The sequence below is a fragment of the Muscardinus avellanarius genome (genome assembly GCF_963383645.1).
Source record: "Muscardinus avellanarius genome assembly, chromosome: 14".
In the NCBI taxonomy this organism is placed as follows: Eukaryota; Metazoa; Chordata; class Mammalia; order Rodentia; family Gliridae; genus Muscardinus; species Muscardinus avellanarius.
Genome location: NC_137800.1, coordinates 4516827 through 4535214, shown reverse-complemented (window position 1 = coordinate 4535214; position 18388 = coordinate 4516827). Strand labels below are relative to the sequence as shown.

The window sequence follows — 18388 nt, the reverse complement described above, 5'->3', positions numbered from 1 at the left end:
CTTTTGCAGATTAGACTTAATAGGAAGTTTCTTATATTTGGGCTCTGAAGCTCTTGAGTACTTCTGAAATTGTTTTCTATTTGTTAAGCAAATGTAGGGCAATTGTGGAGTTGGGGAATAATTTGAACTCAACCTGTTAAGCAGAAGCTGCTGCAAGTTTTTTGCAAAGCAAGGAGCCCCTGAAGTAGCGAAATCTTGTCATATAATGACTGTATTGGGAAAATGCAAGCAGCTCAGAAATATTTTATTTTAAACTCACTTTAAGAAGTCATCACAAACTGCTTTGTAGGTGATTAAATTTTGGAAAAGATAAAGTGCAATTGTAACCAGCACTGAGAAGTGCTCTATGAGCCAAACTTTGTGTTTTCCTCTCCCGGCTACAGGCTCCGAGGGAGCGGGGCTGCCAGAGCGCGCTCTGGTGACGTTTACTGCGACTTTGGAGTGCCTTGTTGTATGCAGCGAAGAGGATTGGGATAAGCACGGATTAAAATAAAAACGAGCAGTGCAGTAAGAATACTTTTCACAGTAATCTCCATCAGCTTCGGCTCTTTTTAAATCCGCTGAAATGTTTTGGGGCGACATATTTTGCATTCATTTCTAACTTTACGATCCACTGAGCCCTCCGTTGTGAATGTGCACGTTTCACAAAGAATGGTGGCTTTATAAGCACGTAAGAAGATACTGTTTTATTGCACTTGAGATCCTGGTGTGTAAGTGACACACTACAAGGTCAGCCAGTGGGAATACAGAGAGCGATTATTTTTATCCCTAACTTTATACTCTTCTTGATTATACACATATTATATCGATCATATATTTGATGTTGTATATTATATGTACTGTGTGGAGACCTTAGTGCAGTACGTATTCGATTTCTGGATAGAAAACCCTTTGCCTATTAAGAAAGCAACACAGGTACGACTGTGTGTCAGTGACATTAATAAACAGTTTTAGGAATGGGAATCAGAACACTCAAGCTCAGGAGCCCTGGCTGTGCCGGGGTGCCTCCCTGGCCTGTTTTCTCGTCTGTGGCATGAAGGATCCCTCCACGTTTCTCTCTGACTCCGACATGCTGTCATTTAATGCAAGAAAGGGCCACAAGCGGAATGAGGATGGTGCCGGCACTTCTCCTGTCTGAGCTGTTGCGTTTATAGAGAAGCAGTGTGGGCACCAGGGACCTGTTGTGACTTGGGGGCCGCTTCCCTCTGGTTGGCTGCTATCTGAATGCCGCCTGCCCTTGGCCATCCTGCCCCTCAGGAGCGCTGGTGGAGGCGGAGCGCCTTCCCAGGGCGGGGTCTGAAAGTAACACACACCCCCTTTCCCAGGCTGGCTCAACCCTGGGGTTCAATCCCTAGTCACACCAAAACAACAGAAGGAAAAGCCACAGCTCCCTCCTGCTCCCTGTCAGTAGCCGTCCAGTATCTTTGCAGTAAGCCCCATTTCTACATGAATTAGAAAGCACCAGTGCATTTCTCTCGCTTATCACTGAAAGCCTTGGTGGAGTCAAAGCTCCTGGGTGTCTTGTGTTCGGTTGTCCTGAGCCATCCTATTTTCTCAGTATAACGTGCTCACCACTCGGCATCGGCCTTGGACACTGGTTTAAGGGCTGCATTTCAAGTGAGCCACATCAAAGATATTAACAGAAGGTCCAAACTCTGATTATCAACTATACTCGTTATTTTGACATGAAAACAATTGCTTAAGTACTTCTCATAAAAAAAAATCCCAGAAAGCTGGGCACAGGCGTGCACTTCTACAGCCCTAGCTACTCAGGAGGCTAAGGCAGGAGCAGTACAAGTTCCAGGCCAGCCTGGCCAACGTAGGAAGATCCTGTCTCAAAACAGGAGATAAAAGGACTGGGGGTGGAGCTCAGTGGTAGAACACACCTGGTTTCAATCCCTAGTCACACCAAAACAAAATAGAAGGAAAAGCCACAGAAAAGCTCCTTACCAGTGTGCCCGAGCCAGTCAGGGGATCACGAATGGCTCAGCTCTGCCAAGAGAAGGACCTGCTTTGCAGAATCTCAAGTGGACGGCTGGAGCTCTGCCGCCATCGTCTCCCAGGGGGAAGGGTCTGCACTGTCTCGGGCACTCCCACAATTGTGCCATCCCCTTTGGTTACCAGTCGAATGGGGATGGGAATGGGGATGAGGAAGGGAGCTAGCCCAGGTCTTGGCCACTGTCACTTATTCTCGGAAGAGGTCCACCAGTGTTCCCATTTACCAGACAGAGAGGGTGGGAGGCTGCCATTTAATGGAAGAAAGGGCCACAAGGGGAATCAGGACAGTGCCTGTCAGCTCTACTGGGTTTATGGAGAAGCAGCGGGGGTGCAGGAAGGCGAGCAGGGACGGGGAGGCGGCTGCTGCGTGCATTTAAGTGAGGGAACGAGGCCCGCGGGGCGGCTCCCAGTGTTCCGCGGCAGCTCGGTCATGCAGGGCCCCATCTGAAATGTCCCAGCCCAGATCACCGGCTTCTCTTTGTTCTGATGGCTGGCCCAGTGCTAGCATTTCTGGGCTCTTTTTGCATAAAATCTACGGACTTAACTCTGTGAAGTGGTTCCAGAAATAATTAAGTCCATGGGCCAGAGAAACAAAATTGGTCGCAACGTACAACCGGCTCCAAACGAGCCAGAGGCGGCTCCGCTAGACCAGCGGGCTTGTCTGGACCATTGTCCGAGGCACTCTCCGCCTCTGGGGTCCATCAGCCCCTCTCTCTGAGGACTGGACGTGTGCAGGCCCTCAACGAGCCTATGCCTGTCCAGAGAAGACTGAAGATGGGGCTCGGCCTCCATGACCTCTCTGAAGGCGCTTTTGAAATCATCAGATAGCCCGCCTGGGTTCAGGAGGTAAATGTCATAAGTCTGCATCTTCCATGCAGAGTTCTCTATTGCTGCACCTTACATTTGATCCTGTTCTATTTTCTCCAAATTACTGCCATTTTGATAGGCATGAATGAACTATTAAACAAAATGGGGAGGGTAACAATTATATAGAGATTTATATTATGTTTAAAAAATGGTCAAGGATTTTTCTTTCTTAATCATTAAGACATTCAAAATGTATTCTAAAAAAAGGCACAGAAAAGCTGAACATTGGTTTCTTATGTGCTGGACATAGGCATATTTTTAAGCTCCAAGTGAGCACATCATGGAAAGGGGCTTCCCAAACTTTCAGGCTTCAAGGCTTGTTTTCTCATTCTTCTTTTGCCAACTAAAATGTTGTTTAGAACGGACACTGGATAGTGGACAGCTGCAGGTCTGGCCACGTGTTTTCTTAGAATACCAGTTTAGGAAAGAATTTCCACTCACTTCCCTCACCCACGAGCCACGGTGGCAGCTCAGACCCACTCTGCCCAAAGATCGCCGCGCATGTGTGAATGTGGACAGCCGAGGGCCCGGGGGACGAGGCCAGTGTGGTGTCTGTGGTGGTCCCTGAGCAGAGAGCCCGTCTAGTGTGCCCAGCAGGGGCGAGGCTCTCCTAGACCCCACAGGAAATTGGGAGGGTGGGGCGCAGATGCAGGAGGTGTCCCACGTCCTGCCCCGTCTCAGAGTGGCCTCACTCGGAGACTCGGAGACTCCGCAGCCGGGAGCGTGGAAGTCCTGAGTCAACGAGGCTCCGGATCCCTGAGCTCTGAGGGGAAATCGTGGGGCACCTGGAGATCGTCTAGACTGTGAGGGCCCCGAGAATGCCTCTGCATCTCCTGGGTGCGTGGCCCTGCATCTTCTGCATTTGCTGGACTGAATGAAAGGAACAGCGCAGAAAACGAAGAGCATTGTGATACTGCACGCTGCGTGTCGCCAGCGGCCAGGTCTAACACGACACCTCAGGTGGCAGGCATGCATATCAAAAACAATTCTGCCCTGAGCCAGTGAACGCCTATCATCATGGAAAATATTCAACTGGAAGTGCTTGGCTTTTAGCAGCTGTCCAGAAGGAGTTCTAAAAAACGGCCTGTGGAGGGACAGCAGAAGAAGTATAGAAAAATAATCTCTAAGGGCAATCATTTCTTTGAGACGTAAGCTCCAGGCTGTTTGCTCGGTGTCTTTTGTACACTCGGGTCCGTGGGTGCATGCACGTGGACAATCTATTCTGTGCCGAGCGCTGTCCTTTCGTGACTTGGTGGAGCCTGGCGAGGCTGACCTGCCCATTCAGTTGCTTTGTTCAGATGCAGCAGGTGCTGGGGTGGGAGGTGAAGGGACGGCAGCACTGCAGCAAGCCAGCAGCAGCCCGGCTCACAGAGGTGCCCAGGCCGGAGGCCAGAGCTCAGCGCCCGCCGGTGCCCCAGGGGAGGCGCTCAGCAGCTCAGGTGAGCTAGGTCTCACCAGCCCAAGGCTGACCACGGCGCCTCAGCACCTTGGCCGCCGCTGCCACTGCCACAGGAGCCTGGGGCCGGGCTGCGAGGAGGAGGTCTTGCGCCTTCTTTCTGCCGATTTTTGCCAATGGCCCTGGGATTCCTGGTGTGTTTGTTTATTTTTGTTTGTAAGTTTTCTTGAGAAGTGCCTGAGTATCTTCTGAGAGTGACAGCAAAGATGCTCCCCTTTGGAAAGGCTTCACCTTCAGCCCACCAGGGGTGGGCCGGCGAGGCTTCAATCAGCCTGGACACCTTTAGAAAGTCTCGCCATGGCCGAGCGCTGCCCAGACTCTGCCCTCTCCTGTTTGCTTGGACCCTGGCTCTGTGTCCCATCCAGACCAGCCGGGCCTCGTGGGGAGGCTCTGGTGGTCAGGTCTGGAGTGTGGAGGGAGGGCACAGGGGTTCAGTACTGTGCTTCCCTTCCTCCTCCCTTCGCTGATATTTGAGACCTGGATTTTCTTATTGTTTTGCCCGTTTATGTTTTTGCAATGGTTTCACCCAGAATTTTTAGTTGTTTGAAGTGGGAGAGTCATTCCCAGTATCCAACCAATCCAGTACTGGAATCCCCGCGCCCTTTCAATCTACACGGATCTGCGAGCAAGCCCTGTGTGAATGAACCACCGTCAGTGCTGACCTGACCACTCCGCCTCCCGCACGCTCTTCCCGCCAGTGCCAGCGCTCCATCCCAGGGCCCTGCTGGTCACCTCCCAGCTCCGCCTGCTCACTCCACTGGCTGAAGCTCTCCAGGAGCCAGTTCTGGCCGGCATCTGCAGGCTTCCCCCTGGACCCTTTGCTCAGTTACAGTGTCCCTTAAGCTTAAACTCCAAGTCTGTTTTTTTTTTTTTTTAATTGTACAAGCAATTTTCTGAGTCTGGAATGTAACTGTCCTCAGTGTGGGCCGCTCTGGCGCAGGAGGGGGCAGCATTCTTCTGAATAAATAAGCAACTGGGATCGATGGCGTGAAGAGGGGGCTCCAGGGCTTTGCTCACCTGCTGGGGCCTCCCTGCGTGGGGGCATCTGTCCACCTGCAGAGACGCGAGCTTGCCTCTGCCTGACTCCTCTCGGTGTGGACCTCGTTTACCGGAACACAGACCTAGCTCTGGCTCTTCTGCATACGCTAAACGAATTGGAGCTTAAAAGGGTACTTTTCTCGTCTGCATGTGTACATGTGTCCTTGTTTAACTTCCGCATGTGCTGGGCTATTATTTTCTGTTAAATGAAAAGAAAAGCATTTCTGGGTGTGTATTCGTCGCAGTTGACTTACGCCCTAAGTGACAAGTCTTTTCTATGAACGACTTTGATAATGACCTGATGGCTTTGCCTGCCGCTTGCTCTGCGGCCAGCAGAGGGAGCAGGTGCACGTTGAGTCTGCAGTTTGAAATAGATAATAGCTCTTGCAGTTTTCTGTTGTTTTAATTTTTACCGTAATCAAGCAAGACTTTTTGATGTATAAATAAAAAAAAAGGTCATTAAGGTGCCACAGGATTTTGGGGGAAAGTACATAATTTTTCATCCTGGAAATATTCCGCTAGAATAGTTTTTGGGCTTTGAAAACATTATTCATTTTTTTTTCCCCCTTGAGGGAAACAGATGTCAGGAACTTGGTACCTTAACACAGCTATAAATGTCCTCTCTTTACAGTCTTTGTACAATTTACTTCCTTTATTTTCTCTTTTGTGTCAGTCTTTCTTTGGCTTCGGACCTTTTCCTGGAAAGGCAGCATTCTGGGAAATACAATGTATTCTGCGCGGGGCACCAGCCAGCGGCCTGAGGCAGGTCGGAGAGAACGGAGCGTGTGGCCGGGCTGCTGGGGAAGCCGAGCCCTGGAGAGCTGCGACCCGGGGGAAGTGTGCGGAGTCTCCTCATACCTCAGCTGCAGGCACTGCAATGATGGAGCTATCATATACGCAAGTGTACTTCTGTACAAAACCACTCATTACAGTTCTGATACAGTTTTCAGAAAGAACTTTTTACACATGTAACTCTATAGTCGAGCATAATTTTTCACAGGAAGACCTTTTCATACTAAGTCAGCCCGGATAGACGGGAATACCAAAGGGAGGTGGTACGATCGTATTATGTTAACCTGTAGCCAGGAGAAATAATATATCTTAATGTAAGTAGCACACTTGGCATTTTTATCTCTTTTAAAATATTTATTGATAATTAAGATAAAAATTTATAAATCTTGATGAAACAAAGATTAATTTGGATGGCAGTGAGCCACGCGCAAATGAAAATTCATTCTGTGAGCAATTCAGACAGCTCTTTATTGAATGCTATGACAAAGAGACTGGGCAGGTTTTCTTCAGAAGCAACAGAATCAAAATTCTTTATAACTTAATTGAGATGGATTTCGGATCATTTAATGTAAAATGACAGTTAGTAAACCTATCTCAAAGTCTCAACTGAGAAATCCTGTTTGTCAAAGGAAAGATTCTATCTGCCTTAACGTAGGTCATGGGTAGAAGAGTAGCCATTGACATCATTCTGCTGAAAAGAATGCCCAGTATTTCTTTCTACAGGGAGAAAACAGGACACAGAGTTACCAGTACAAATACTGTCAGGTGAATGGACTCATCATTGTTGGAGAATGTTACTTGCTGCCTTTTGAAAGCTCGAAGTTTCATCTTGGCCTTCCTGGCATTTGTTCTTTGATGGGAAGATAAAATATTCCATCAAAATATCAGAATGAAAACATTTAAGAATCAAACAGCCCCGGAGATAACTTTACACAACAGGATATATAAACTAAAATATCCCCAAAAATTCAAGGAATTTGTGGGACAATCTTAAAAAAAAATAGCTGCTTGGATATTTCCCAAGGTTTTAGTAAATAAAAAGTTCTTCCTTTCCAAATCTATGAGGTTACAAAAGAAACACAGTGTGGCTGTACGATACAAACATGCTTTATCAGGTACTATGCTGGTTTGTGGCTGTGCAAATTGCAAAAAATATGGGAATCTTTAAATTGTTATTATTATTGTCATTGTTATTTTGTACTGGAGATTGAACCTAAGGGATTGTACCTCTGAGCTATACTCCTAGCCCTATTTTATTGTTATTTTGAAAAAGGGTCTCACTAGACTGATGTCTCATTGAAGAATCTTTAAACTATTTTTTAAAGACCTGTCTTGAAATTACTTTTAAAAAATCTGTCCAATATATGTCAGCCAATGTTCCACAGTAAACACATAAAGTTGAAATGAGGAAGTACCTGGTACCTTTTAGTTTAGCTGACCTGAGTAAGAATGTCGGGCACCCAGGAAGTGCCTGTATGTGCTGATAACTCCCTTCCTCCCTCCCTCTCTTCCTTCCTCCCTCCCTCCCTTCCTTCCTTCCTTCACTAACACTCTGCCTCAGGTGGCAGCTGCACAGCTGTCTGGAGGGTGAGAGCCGGGAGCAGGAGCCACGGGGCCTTGCTACCAGCCACCCGGCCTTCGGCTCACTGCTCTCCCCGATGGCCACTGATAACCCCAGTGATGCGGGCAGGGCTGTTTCCCAGGAAAGGAAGAGGCTGAAAACACATCGGGCAGAGGTTCCCCTCCTCCTCCTTGGGCAGGCAGACATTGATTTATCAAAATATACACGCCCTTACGAGGTGCACTTCTACGGAGTGAGGGACACCGTCTACTCCAAATACACTGGGCCACCTACTATGTGCCAAATGCTGCATATATTCATTCATGTGTCTGTATTGACATATATATTACATACATTATATATATATATAATGGCAGCAAGGACAGGAAGCTGCTCACTAGGCACCGCACCTCATCTGAGAAGCCTCTTCTATTCTAAGACCCTTCCAGCTGCCTACCAAGGATGGGGTTGAGGAAGGGATGCAGAAAGGAACCGTGAACGCCAGCAGAGCAAGTGTGGGCGGCCCGAGAGCACGCGGCGTGGGTTCCCAATGGCGGTGCTGGGTCCCAGGGCTCTGTCCTGCTGCCGGCACGGGGGCCGACACTGTGGGTCCGTGCGTGGTGAGTGTCCTCACCAGGTCTCCAGCCAGCGGGAGTGACCGAGGCCACGAGACTCTTCTGCAGGAAGTGTGCTGTGTCACTAGGGATGCGTGTGCGGCACACGTGACAGCCGGTGCTAAGTGGAGAGTCTCCGTCCTCTCGAAAGGAGCCTGGTTTTGCTGTGTGAAAATGAGGGCAAAAGGTGTGCTTTAACTTCTCCTTAGAGTCTTCACTGATGTCAAGGAAAGGTGCAGAGACGCACCTGCCTGATGGCGTCCTTGTCCGCCCGCCCCAGGCCTCGACGTCCACATCTGTTAGATGTGGAAGGAGGCGACCTTCCATGTTTGCGACGTGTGCGTGTTTATGCCTTGCTTCCTCCTCTTCTGTCCTTACGGTAAGTTCAAGGGGCGTTCCTCTGGTACTGCGCTCAAATCCCACGGCAGGGAGCGTGTCGCGCAGCGTTCTGGATTGGGGCTTCACGTTAGCTCTCTGGCGTGTCGAGCAGCTCTGGAGATGGGTCAGGGCTGGTGCCCGACACGCTTGCGAAGGGCTCTCGCTGCTCTGTGGCCTCCACACCTGGCTCAGCACGCGTGGACGTGCCGTTTCTAGAGCGGCACACGGGAATCGCTGTGTGGGGCCAGCCTGAGGAGGCTCCAGGGGGCCCTTTTGATGGATGCTTCCTTGGCGCTCATTAACCACTGCCCACAGCTGGGGGGTGAGAACCAGCAGAAACACCTTTTTCTCTGACAACAGACTCTGTCCAGTGAGCTTCTGGAGGCCCCCTGAGCGCAGAGCCCGCAGCTGTGGATGTAAACATGTTGACTGACTTCGTGTCACCGCTTTAGAAAGGCCGGGGGAGGAGGAGAGCGGCCAAGATGTCGCTCAGTTTCCGTCTCGCGCTCTGTGCCAGGCGCCGGCGAGCCCCGAGCGCACCCATCTGTCTGCAAAGACATAGTGTCCCAGTTTTACTTTTTGAGGATAATTCAGCACCAAGCGCTCCTCATATACCACCTCGCCGCGTTCCAAAGTCAAGACGGGGCTGGGCCAAATGTGCCTGTGCCAGCCACCAGCTAGAGGCCCGGGGGCGGTGACGACAGGAGGAGGGTGGACGGGGGCTGCGTGGCCGGGGTGAGGACAGGGGGCTGGCTCAGGAGGCGCCACTCTGCAATGGTGGAAAGAGCCGGGCACCAGCTGCAGGCCCAGTGAGCGCGGACCTGGGAGGAGGCACGCCGCTGCAGCCCCCATCACACACTGGATACGACCCGGGACGCGGGTCCACTCACTGAATCCACTTGGCGCCCGGGGCTCAGCGGCTGCCCCACTGTGTATGATTTAAAGTCGCACCCTCTGTTGGAGTCTGGCTTCCTGTGACACTATCCAAATGGGGCGAAGGCCTGAGAGCACTGCCGCGTAGACTTGCTCCGGCTGACCCGCCGCCTCCGATTCTGAGTCCAGACGGCAGGTACGTCTCCATGGACTGTGCTTCTGGGAAATCAGGCAGCCTGCAGCCTGCAGGGGACCCTCCGCCCCCAGCCATGTCCTGGGGCCTGGAGGGGCAGGTGACCCGAGCCGGGCCAGCCATCCCGCCGCTGGCGACGCTGGCTGCTTCTTTGGTAGAGCAGGTAGTTGTGTCTCTTGGACGTCATCAAACAGTTTAATGAGAACAGTTCTCCAGGGGACCAATGGAGCCTCTGGAGTTACAGCTGGTGATGTACAGCATGGGGGAGAAAACAAGCATGATTAAGAAAACAAACAGCACCCCACACAGCTGTTCGGCAGAAGCTGTTGGGGAAGAGCTGGCGGCGGCAGGCAGCTTTTGGGAAGCCCGTAATAATACTTCTTGTTTTTATGTTTTCATCTGCTTCTCGCTGCCCTGTAAGCAGCTCACTGAAGAAAACCCAAGATTCTGTGGAAAAGGAACAGCCCAGAGGACCTCGGTGGAGCCTCCACTAGAGGGTAGAGGGATGGGGCGCTCGCGTTTGTTTCCTAGGCAACCGCAGCAGGTGCAGCCAGGGCCAGGGTGGGAGTGCCAGGCTTTCCCGCCGGCCTTGCCCGTCCCCGGCCAGGATCTTCTGCGGGTCCTCTGCATCTCCCCGAGGTCTGCCTCCCGCGCCATGTCCGTGCCACGCTGGCGTCTCCCCAGCACTTCTCCCTGACATCGCACCTTGCCCCCAGGTGCGAAGCGGCACTTTCTCTTGGCCCTTCTGCCAGAGCAGAGTGGGCCCGTGGAGTGCCCCGTTTCCAGGACTATGTGCTGCATGGTGGCCTTGGCCTGTCCCCCAGGGGCCAGGCCATCTCCAGCGGAGAGGTCAGCAGACTGCAGCAGATGACTGCTTCAGACTTGAGCTTTACCTTCTTAAATGGTTGAAAAATCCAAATAAAAGTGTTTCATGAATGTGAAAACAAGAACCCCACATCACCCCACTTCATGCTCGCTCCCTAGCACGGGGCTTGGCTGCTCTGGCCTCCTGTAGCGGTGAGCAGTGGTAACAGGCAGGACGGCCACAGAGCCCAAAATATCTACTTCTCGACCCTTCACAGCAATGTGTGGCAACCCCTGGTCTATCACAGCTCCCCAAGTCTCCAGTTCCAATAATTACTGCCTCGGATCTACAGCGAGTGGCTGCTCCTGTGTCCGGGTTTCCAGGACCCGATGGGGACCATGTCCACACCAACTGTATGCGGGTCCCCTGCCCCAGAAGCTGCACCGCCTTCCTCCACGTGCACCAGTCCCTTCTCTTATCACACCCTGTTGGTTTACGGTCCCCCGCCCCTGCCCAGATGCCATGAGCTGCTTCAGGTGTGAAGCCCAGATGCCTGAGTCTCCGGCCCGCACTCACACAGCAGTGGACACTAAGCTGGTGGATGAGCCGTGTGGTGTCTTCTTGTTAAAGCGCCCACTTTGCCTGGGAGACCGCCAAATGATTCTTAAAACCATGCATGCAATGTTAACACCTGACAGTATGCTTCTTCAAACAGGGATTAAGCTTTGAGGAAAAAAAAAGCACCCTATGCTATTGCTTCATTTACAATCAGAGAATAATACTTATACTGCCCAATGGTGGAACAGCTAGCTTCCGCTTAATAAAAGTGTCTATGAAGAAAGGGAATTGATATCCTTTTTTTTTTTTTTTTTTTTTTTTGCGGTACCAGGAATGGAACCCAGGGACGTTCTACCTCTGAGTTACACCCCCGGCCCTATTTTTTATTCTTTATTTTGAAACAGAGTCTCACTGAGTTGCAAATGTCCTCACTAAGCAGTAGCTGAGTCTGTCCACGAACCACGCTCCTCCTGCTTCAGCCTCCTGAATGCTGGGATTACAGGAGTACGCCAGCATGCCTGGCAGGGAACTGATATTTCTAAATCACTACTACATACCACCTTAATCTGCAAACTACAGGGAAGGACAGTCTCCATTTTACAAGCAGGGAAACTGAGGCTGGGAGAAGCTAGGCGCTGGTTGAGCTCGGCCATTGCCGGCCGGCGCGTCTCTCAGACACACCTGCTTTCCTCCGCTGCTTGCTGCTGGACTGGGATTGTGTCCTGGAACTTGGAATCGGCTCCCCTTCTACGAATGCCCCCTCCGGAGCCCTCTGAGACTGTGGCGCCTGCAGACCCTTCTCTTTTGATGATATTTGCTACTTTATTCAAATTCGCTAGGATCTACGGGTGGATGTAACAACGAGGTAGTGCCGAGTGTAAGAATAAGGTGGCTTGAGGTGTCTAGTCAAAGCTTCTGTGATTTCTATAGATGAGACCACCATAGATACGGACAGCTGTTGTTAATGACCTATTCCCAGATCAAAGAATTGTCACAATTCAGTTAGAGATTGGTGAAAATAAACATATGTTTTTTTCCTTGTCCAAGCTCGCGGACCTCCTGAATTCTGCCCATGGACTCTAGGTTAAGAACCCCCACTAAGAGGAAATAGGGGAGTCATGACTTAACCTAGAGTCCATGGGATGGATCTTCTTAAAGGTCTGGTTAGGTCTCCTGAAAGCAGACTTTTGGAAAAACAAAATCCACTGTTCAAAGTCCAGATTCAGCTATCAGTTAAAATCACAGTTCTTTAATACTCTGAAAGCTGACTTTGTATTGCAGACGGACACACGCAACCCTGGGTAGATGTGGTCCCCTAGTCAGTGTCCCAGAGTTTTACTACCCGGGAGAGTAAACCTTGGACGCTGGCTGTGCACACATGAGAGCAAAGGCTCGGAGCTGCTCTCGTCTGCGCGCCTGGGCCCGTGAACTAGCACACCGCCAGCCTCCAAGGCAGGGACCGGTAGTCACTAGGGAAAATTCATCATAGCACAGACGCGGCCACTGAGTAGAGACAGAAGAGTCTTAGAAGTTAGGTAGAGCAGCCCCTGCGTTTCACAGATATGGCCATTAGAGCTTAATCAAAAAGGGAAATGACTTGCCTGGGCCCAACACCCGTGGGACAGATTTAATTGATAATGTTTTAAAATGATGAGATTTCAGGGAACCCTGATTTAATAAAGGCGAAGTGTTCCTGTCTCAATATACTTTGAAAATTCTGCGATCTCTATCTGTTGTCATTTCATACACTGGTAATCGGTCCAGTATACTTAAAGTTTATTTTGAATATCTAAGTGGATATTTTGTTTAAAAAGATAATGTCAGGGCTCTGAAACTGATCTAACGTGAGTTAATGGAATCAAGCTGGTTTAACAGGAACATTTTTCATAGCTGAGCTGATCCTTGCCGGTGACACTGGATTTCTTAACTACTTCCCCTCTGAAAAGGCACTGCTTACAAGCGTCAAACATCTTCCTCTTTATTTGCAACAATGAAAATAAACCAAAGTCCTGACATATTTGTAGTATTTTTATTCCTAAAGGGGAAAACAGGAACTTTCATTGTACTTCAAAATTAAAGTGACTACCTCAGATACTTTGCCAGCTTAGCACGGTAAAAGGAGCCTAGGACGAGAGCCCGGCTGCTCTCTCTAGGAAATACTTAATTAGGGTGGTGCCTCCCGCAGGCCAGGGGGCCTGAGACTGGTCCCCGTTCCCAGAGGGCGTCTGCAGTCCGGCCCTGCCTGGAGGGCCAGCATCAGGCGGGGACTGTTCCTGCTGCCTGACTAGTGACCCCCTACAGGAAGATAAGGGAGAAGCCGGAGGGCGGAGCAGCCTGCCCCACCACGGACTGCCCTATCAACTTATCATATAAGGAGAGGAAAGTGATTGATTCGGATACTGACACTGGAGGATCTGGCGAAAGAGCAGCAAAGACACACTGGTGCAGCTCTGAAAAGCCCACACAGCCTGCGAGCAGCGAGAGCACTGTTCTTTCCGCCGCAACCTGACAGTTCGCTACGTGCTTGGAGAGGAGACAGCCCCAGAAACCAAGCCTGCGGCTGGAGAGGCTTCCCTTGATGGGCTCGGCCGTGCAGCTCAGCCCTGCGCGCTAGACTCGTCTCGGGGCTCTGGACTCTATGTGCTTGGAAGTCGGCTCCGCTGGTGGTTTATTGCCCAAAGAAAGACAGAATGTGGCAGATTGTTTTTTTTAGTCTGGGCTGTGATCTTGTCTTGGCCGCAGCCTACAGTAACTTTCGGAAGGGCGTGGACAGCACGGGGAGAAAGCAGTACCAGGTCCAGCACGGGCCCTGCAGCTACACCTTCTTGCTGCCGGAGACGGACAGCTGCCGCTCCTCCTCCAGCACCTACGTGTCCAATGCGGTGCAGAGGGACGCGCCGCTGGACTACGACGACTCGGTGCAGAGGCTGCAGGTGCTGGAGAGCGTCATGGAGAACAACACTCAGTGGCTGATGAAGGTAGGCGGGCCGCCGCCCCTTGGGTGTCAGGCCGCGGGCTGCTGTTGAATGGGGATCAGCACTGGAGAAGGGCTGCGGCCCCTGGAACCAAGGCTTGTTTCTTTTAGTCTATCCTGGGGGGCCGAGCAGTCGCAGTGTGAAAAGGGAAAAGGGTTCTTTGGAAAGGATGCTGGAATTAGGATGGAAAAAATCTCCCAAGTTAGGAGTGTTTTCTAGCGAAGTCGAGGAAGTGCACTTCCCTGCAAAGCTGGTCGGCTGTTTTGCTTGGGGAGCTGGAGCGTGGCGACTCCGTCAGCAGGACCTTCTCAGCGGTCCCAGGCATGCGAGGGAGGCTATGGGCAGCGCGGGGCCAGGAAAAACGTGACAATCATGCTAATTACTGATACATAACGGATGGAGTCAAGTGCTTTACCAATTTCCTGAATTTCTTTACGAAAATAGGTTGTGGGCTCTTGGTAAACGGGAGGAAATTAAATAGAGCAGACAATATGTGTCTCAGAATCTCAGGGCTCTCAGGAAAGGGGGGCACACTTCTCCAGCCCCAGAGACGCTCAGTTCCCGCACCGGCTCCGAGCGCTGCCCCACGTGGAGCCTCTGGCTCAGACCACGCCAGGACGACAGGGTCCGACAGCCTGTCCTTGGGGCCACGGAACTGCGCTGCTCCGCAGCCTTTTTATAGACAGCCTAACCAAAATGAGATATCGGAAGCTCTGTTTTTCTTTCACAAATGATCATTTTCCTACAAAACCCCAAATGGCCCTGGAGTTTTCTTTATATGAACCATATGTAGTCTAGAGGAAGTTTAAACAACGCATGTAAACAGCAGATTGATCGTTAGACATAATGGTGGCATTGCTGCACAGAGCTTGCAGGGTAGAGGGAAACTATTTGGAGCCACATAAAATGTCTTAAAAGTTGGCGAACCGCATTCAACACTTTCTCTCTCAGGAAAGCACAATTATTTTTTCTGTCTTTCATGTAGCCGTAAACTTTCTGTGAGGACACCTTATCTTAATCTCAGAATAGATCTGAGACCCTAATCTGTGTTTCTCATTAACTCCCCTACCTTCAGAGAGGAAGCAGCTGAATTATTACTGGAGCCATGTGTCTAAATGAATGGACCGCTGGCTATTGTGACAGCGGGGCTCCTTTAAATAAGAAAACAAAAAACAACCCAGAGGATTCGTCAGATACCAAAAACCGTGACAGAACTCCCTGGCAGTGTCTTTTGATAAAGAATTCTCAGGTTTCTCTCCCTTCCTGAGGTGCCCGTGCTGTGCTCTTTTAAATTCTAAAACTCATGGATGTACAAGTAATAGCTAGCGCTGCCTTTCAGGTATATGGCAACGCCATGCCAGCATTTGGAAGGCAAGCTGCATCCTAGATTTCTGTCCATGCCGTCTACTTCTTTGCAGACAGCCTTGCTCACGGTTAGTGATCTCTCCTGCCTCAATGGGAATGGTGGGCAGAGCTGCAGAGAGGGAGGAAGGCAATTCCATGTAGTAAACATCCTAATCTGCCCCACTAGCAAGTCATCTGCTAAAATAAACAGTCATGAAATGTAAAAAAAAAAAAAAAAAAAAAAGCTTTTCCAAATGCAAACCTGCTAATGCGAATGCTTAGCTGAGCTCACGCTGGGCGCACCTGTGAAGAAGGCTCATGGCTCTTTCTGAGCAAACTGCCCCCTCTCTGGGGTCCTCCAGACACTGTTAAAGACGGGACAGGTCGAGGAAGTCTACATTCAGTGGCCACAATCTCTCCCTTGCCAGGATCGATGGGTAAATATTTGAACAGTAGCACAATGGTCTCGCAAAAGCCCTTCTTTGGCTGGCCAGCGAAGTGTCCCCAAGAGGGGCTCCGAGTTTATCTTTCCATCCGCTCAGCACCTGTTCCTCCAGCCTGTCTCTGTGATGCGCACCTGAGCCGGCAATCTGCCTGCTTGCTCGGTGGTTTATGGGCTCCTGGCTTGGGAACCAAGCCAAAAGCAAACACGAAGCCCACTTGGAGAGGTTAAATGTAACCTCTCCACTTGTTTTTCTCTCCCATGTTTTGGCACCTGTAATAATAAACACTGCTTTTCTCCTGAGGAAGAAAATAATGTCTAATGGAACGGGAGATAAGCCCCATAATTAAAGGGCCCACATCAGGACCTCACGTCTATTTATAGGTCAGCATAGAAAGAAAAAGCACCATTCTGTGAGTTGCATTGTTTCTCATATTTTCTTTTGAGCTGTTTATTTTCTTATGTTTCCCTATTTCCTTTCTCTCTGATAAACACTAAAAATAAGACACACACACACACACACACACACACACACACACACACACACACAAACTAAAAAAACCTTTGACACTTTTAAAAGTTTCCAAATTTGCCAGAGAGGAAAGCAGAACCATATTTCTGGTGGTTTCAAGGTGAATGAGTGGTATTTGAACTTTTGAGTGGTGAGGTCAGCTCAGGGAGCGCAGGCTGAGAAAGCCCTGTGCACATCACCCAAAGGCCCTGCTGCCCTTTCCTCTGCCAGGCAAGGGAAGTGTCAGGCTTCTGAATGAAGGCGGAGGAGCGTGGATGGCGTGGCCCAGGGCCTGGCTGGAAGACAGGGGCGGCAGCGCCAGCATCACCTGATGACCTACAGCCCACTAGGTGCCCCTGTTCCCCTGCAACGACTCTGAACCTCTGCCCCAGTGCTAAACACACACTAAAACAACAACAAACCAACAATTCACAGATCACTTAGCAAAATGATTGTATTTTCCTAGGAGACCAAGTATATATTTTTTCCAACAGGAGGAAATATGGAGAGGAAATAAACAACTATTTCACGCTGATGAATGCCTTCTATTATAAACAACTGCGAACTCCACAGCCACTTCAAAACAATGATTTGAAAAATAAAGTTAATGCCAATGAAAGTGATATAAACATTTCCTCTGCTACACTACTTTTATTTTATTTTTAAAAGACAACACCAGTATAGGTTAGGACCTATAAACTTCACTTGCCACCTTTTCTTTTCTTTAAAAGTGGTAATTTTGTGTGTGTGTGTGTGTGTGTGTGTGTGTGAACACTTTTAATAGTGTGAGAGTGACTACTCATGAATCAATGCATAGAGAACAATTTGGAATTGCTCCTAAAAACAATTGCTGACAACAGAGAACATTAATAACAAAGAGCTCACAGAGGAGCTCAGGCTTCTGTCCTGCCCGCCCCTGCCAGGGAGGGAAGGATAAACGGAGGGAAAGAGAGAGGGAGAAGGAGAGGGAGGGAGGGATGGAGGGTGGGAGAGAGGGAGGGAGGGAGGGAGGGAGGGAGAGAGAGAGAGAGAGAGAGAGAGAAAGAGAGAGAAAAAGAGAGTTTTTATTATATGTAGCTGCAAAACACTCCTTAGCTCTGTGTGTGTGTGTGTGTGTGTGTGTGTGTGTGTGTATAAAATAAAACCAGAGCTTGGTCCATGAAAGGAGAGCCCGTCCATCCTTAGCCTGATTCGCCTCTGCTGTTCTTCTGGAGTTCCATCCTGAACTGTGAAAACTGACTGTGCTCAGAATTAGGAGAAAATCTCGCACAATCAGATAAACCGACTAATTTGAGGTTGCAGGAAAACAATTGCTATTATATATTAATATTATTACAGTAAGGGGTGAAAAGAAAAAATTTACTATGGTAGGGAAAGAGCAATATATTAAATTTGAAAAGTAAAAGCATAATGGGGTTTACTCTCTATCTTATGTGGTATAGTATACGGGCTGCCAAAGTGAGCATATGTTTTATGGAATATACCTGGTACAGTATGCGCTTAGTATACACAGTATATAAAATATAACAAATGTGTGCCATATGTAGATTTTGTTTTCTACAGTCAAGCAGTGTCTGCTTATTAACCGGGGTTGTCTGCCATATTGGATTAACTACTCAGCCATCACACTTGGGGAGTGATTTGCCTGTGGAGTCTAGAACTTGGAAATAACTTCCATAATGTTTGACTTTGATTGAGGCAACAGAGAATCCACACGTCCCCAGTGCTGAATTTGGGAATCTGTACTTTTAATCTATATGGCACTTTAGAGTTAAATGCGTATAATCCCAAAGTTCATCTGTAAACCAGTTGGACTTGGAAGTTGAAAAGAATACTGATCTTATAAATGGTAGTCATGTGCTGAGGCTGGCCCATGGCGCTTACTGAAACCCATGATATAACTGACACTGTGCATATCTGTAACAAAAACAACCGTTCAAGTCAATTCCACACCATATGGATAATACAAAAATGAAACCAAGG

The 18388-nt window shown here is 49.5% G+C and overlaps 2 protein-coding genes across 3 annotated transcripts in view; one reads left to right on the top strand and one right to left on the bottom strand.

Moving 5' to 3' along the window:
• MCPH1 (microcephalin 1) overlaps positions 1–18388 on the bottom strand; it is a gene marked incomplete at both ends in the record, with an annotated part of 174063 nt that overhangs the window by 36014 nt on the left and 119661 nt on the right. The window lies entirely within an intron of this gene.
• The window catches only part of ANGPT2 (angiopoietin 2), a gene marked incomplete at both ends in the record, with an annotated part of 51311 nt that continues 46746 nt past the window's right edge, over positions 13824–18388 (top strand). For both annotated transcript variants that reach the window (XM_080709799.1, XM_080709798.1), the window contains one exon: positions 13824–14111. In XM_080709799.1, the coding sequence (XP_080565925.1) occupies positions 13824–14111 (288 nt within the window). The remainder of the gene's footprint in view (positions 14112–18388) is intronic.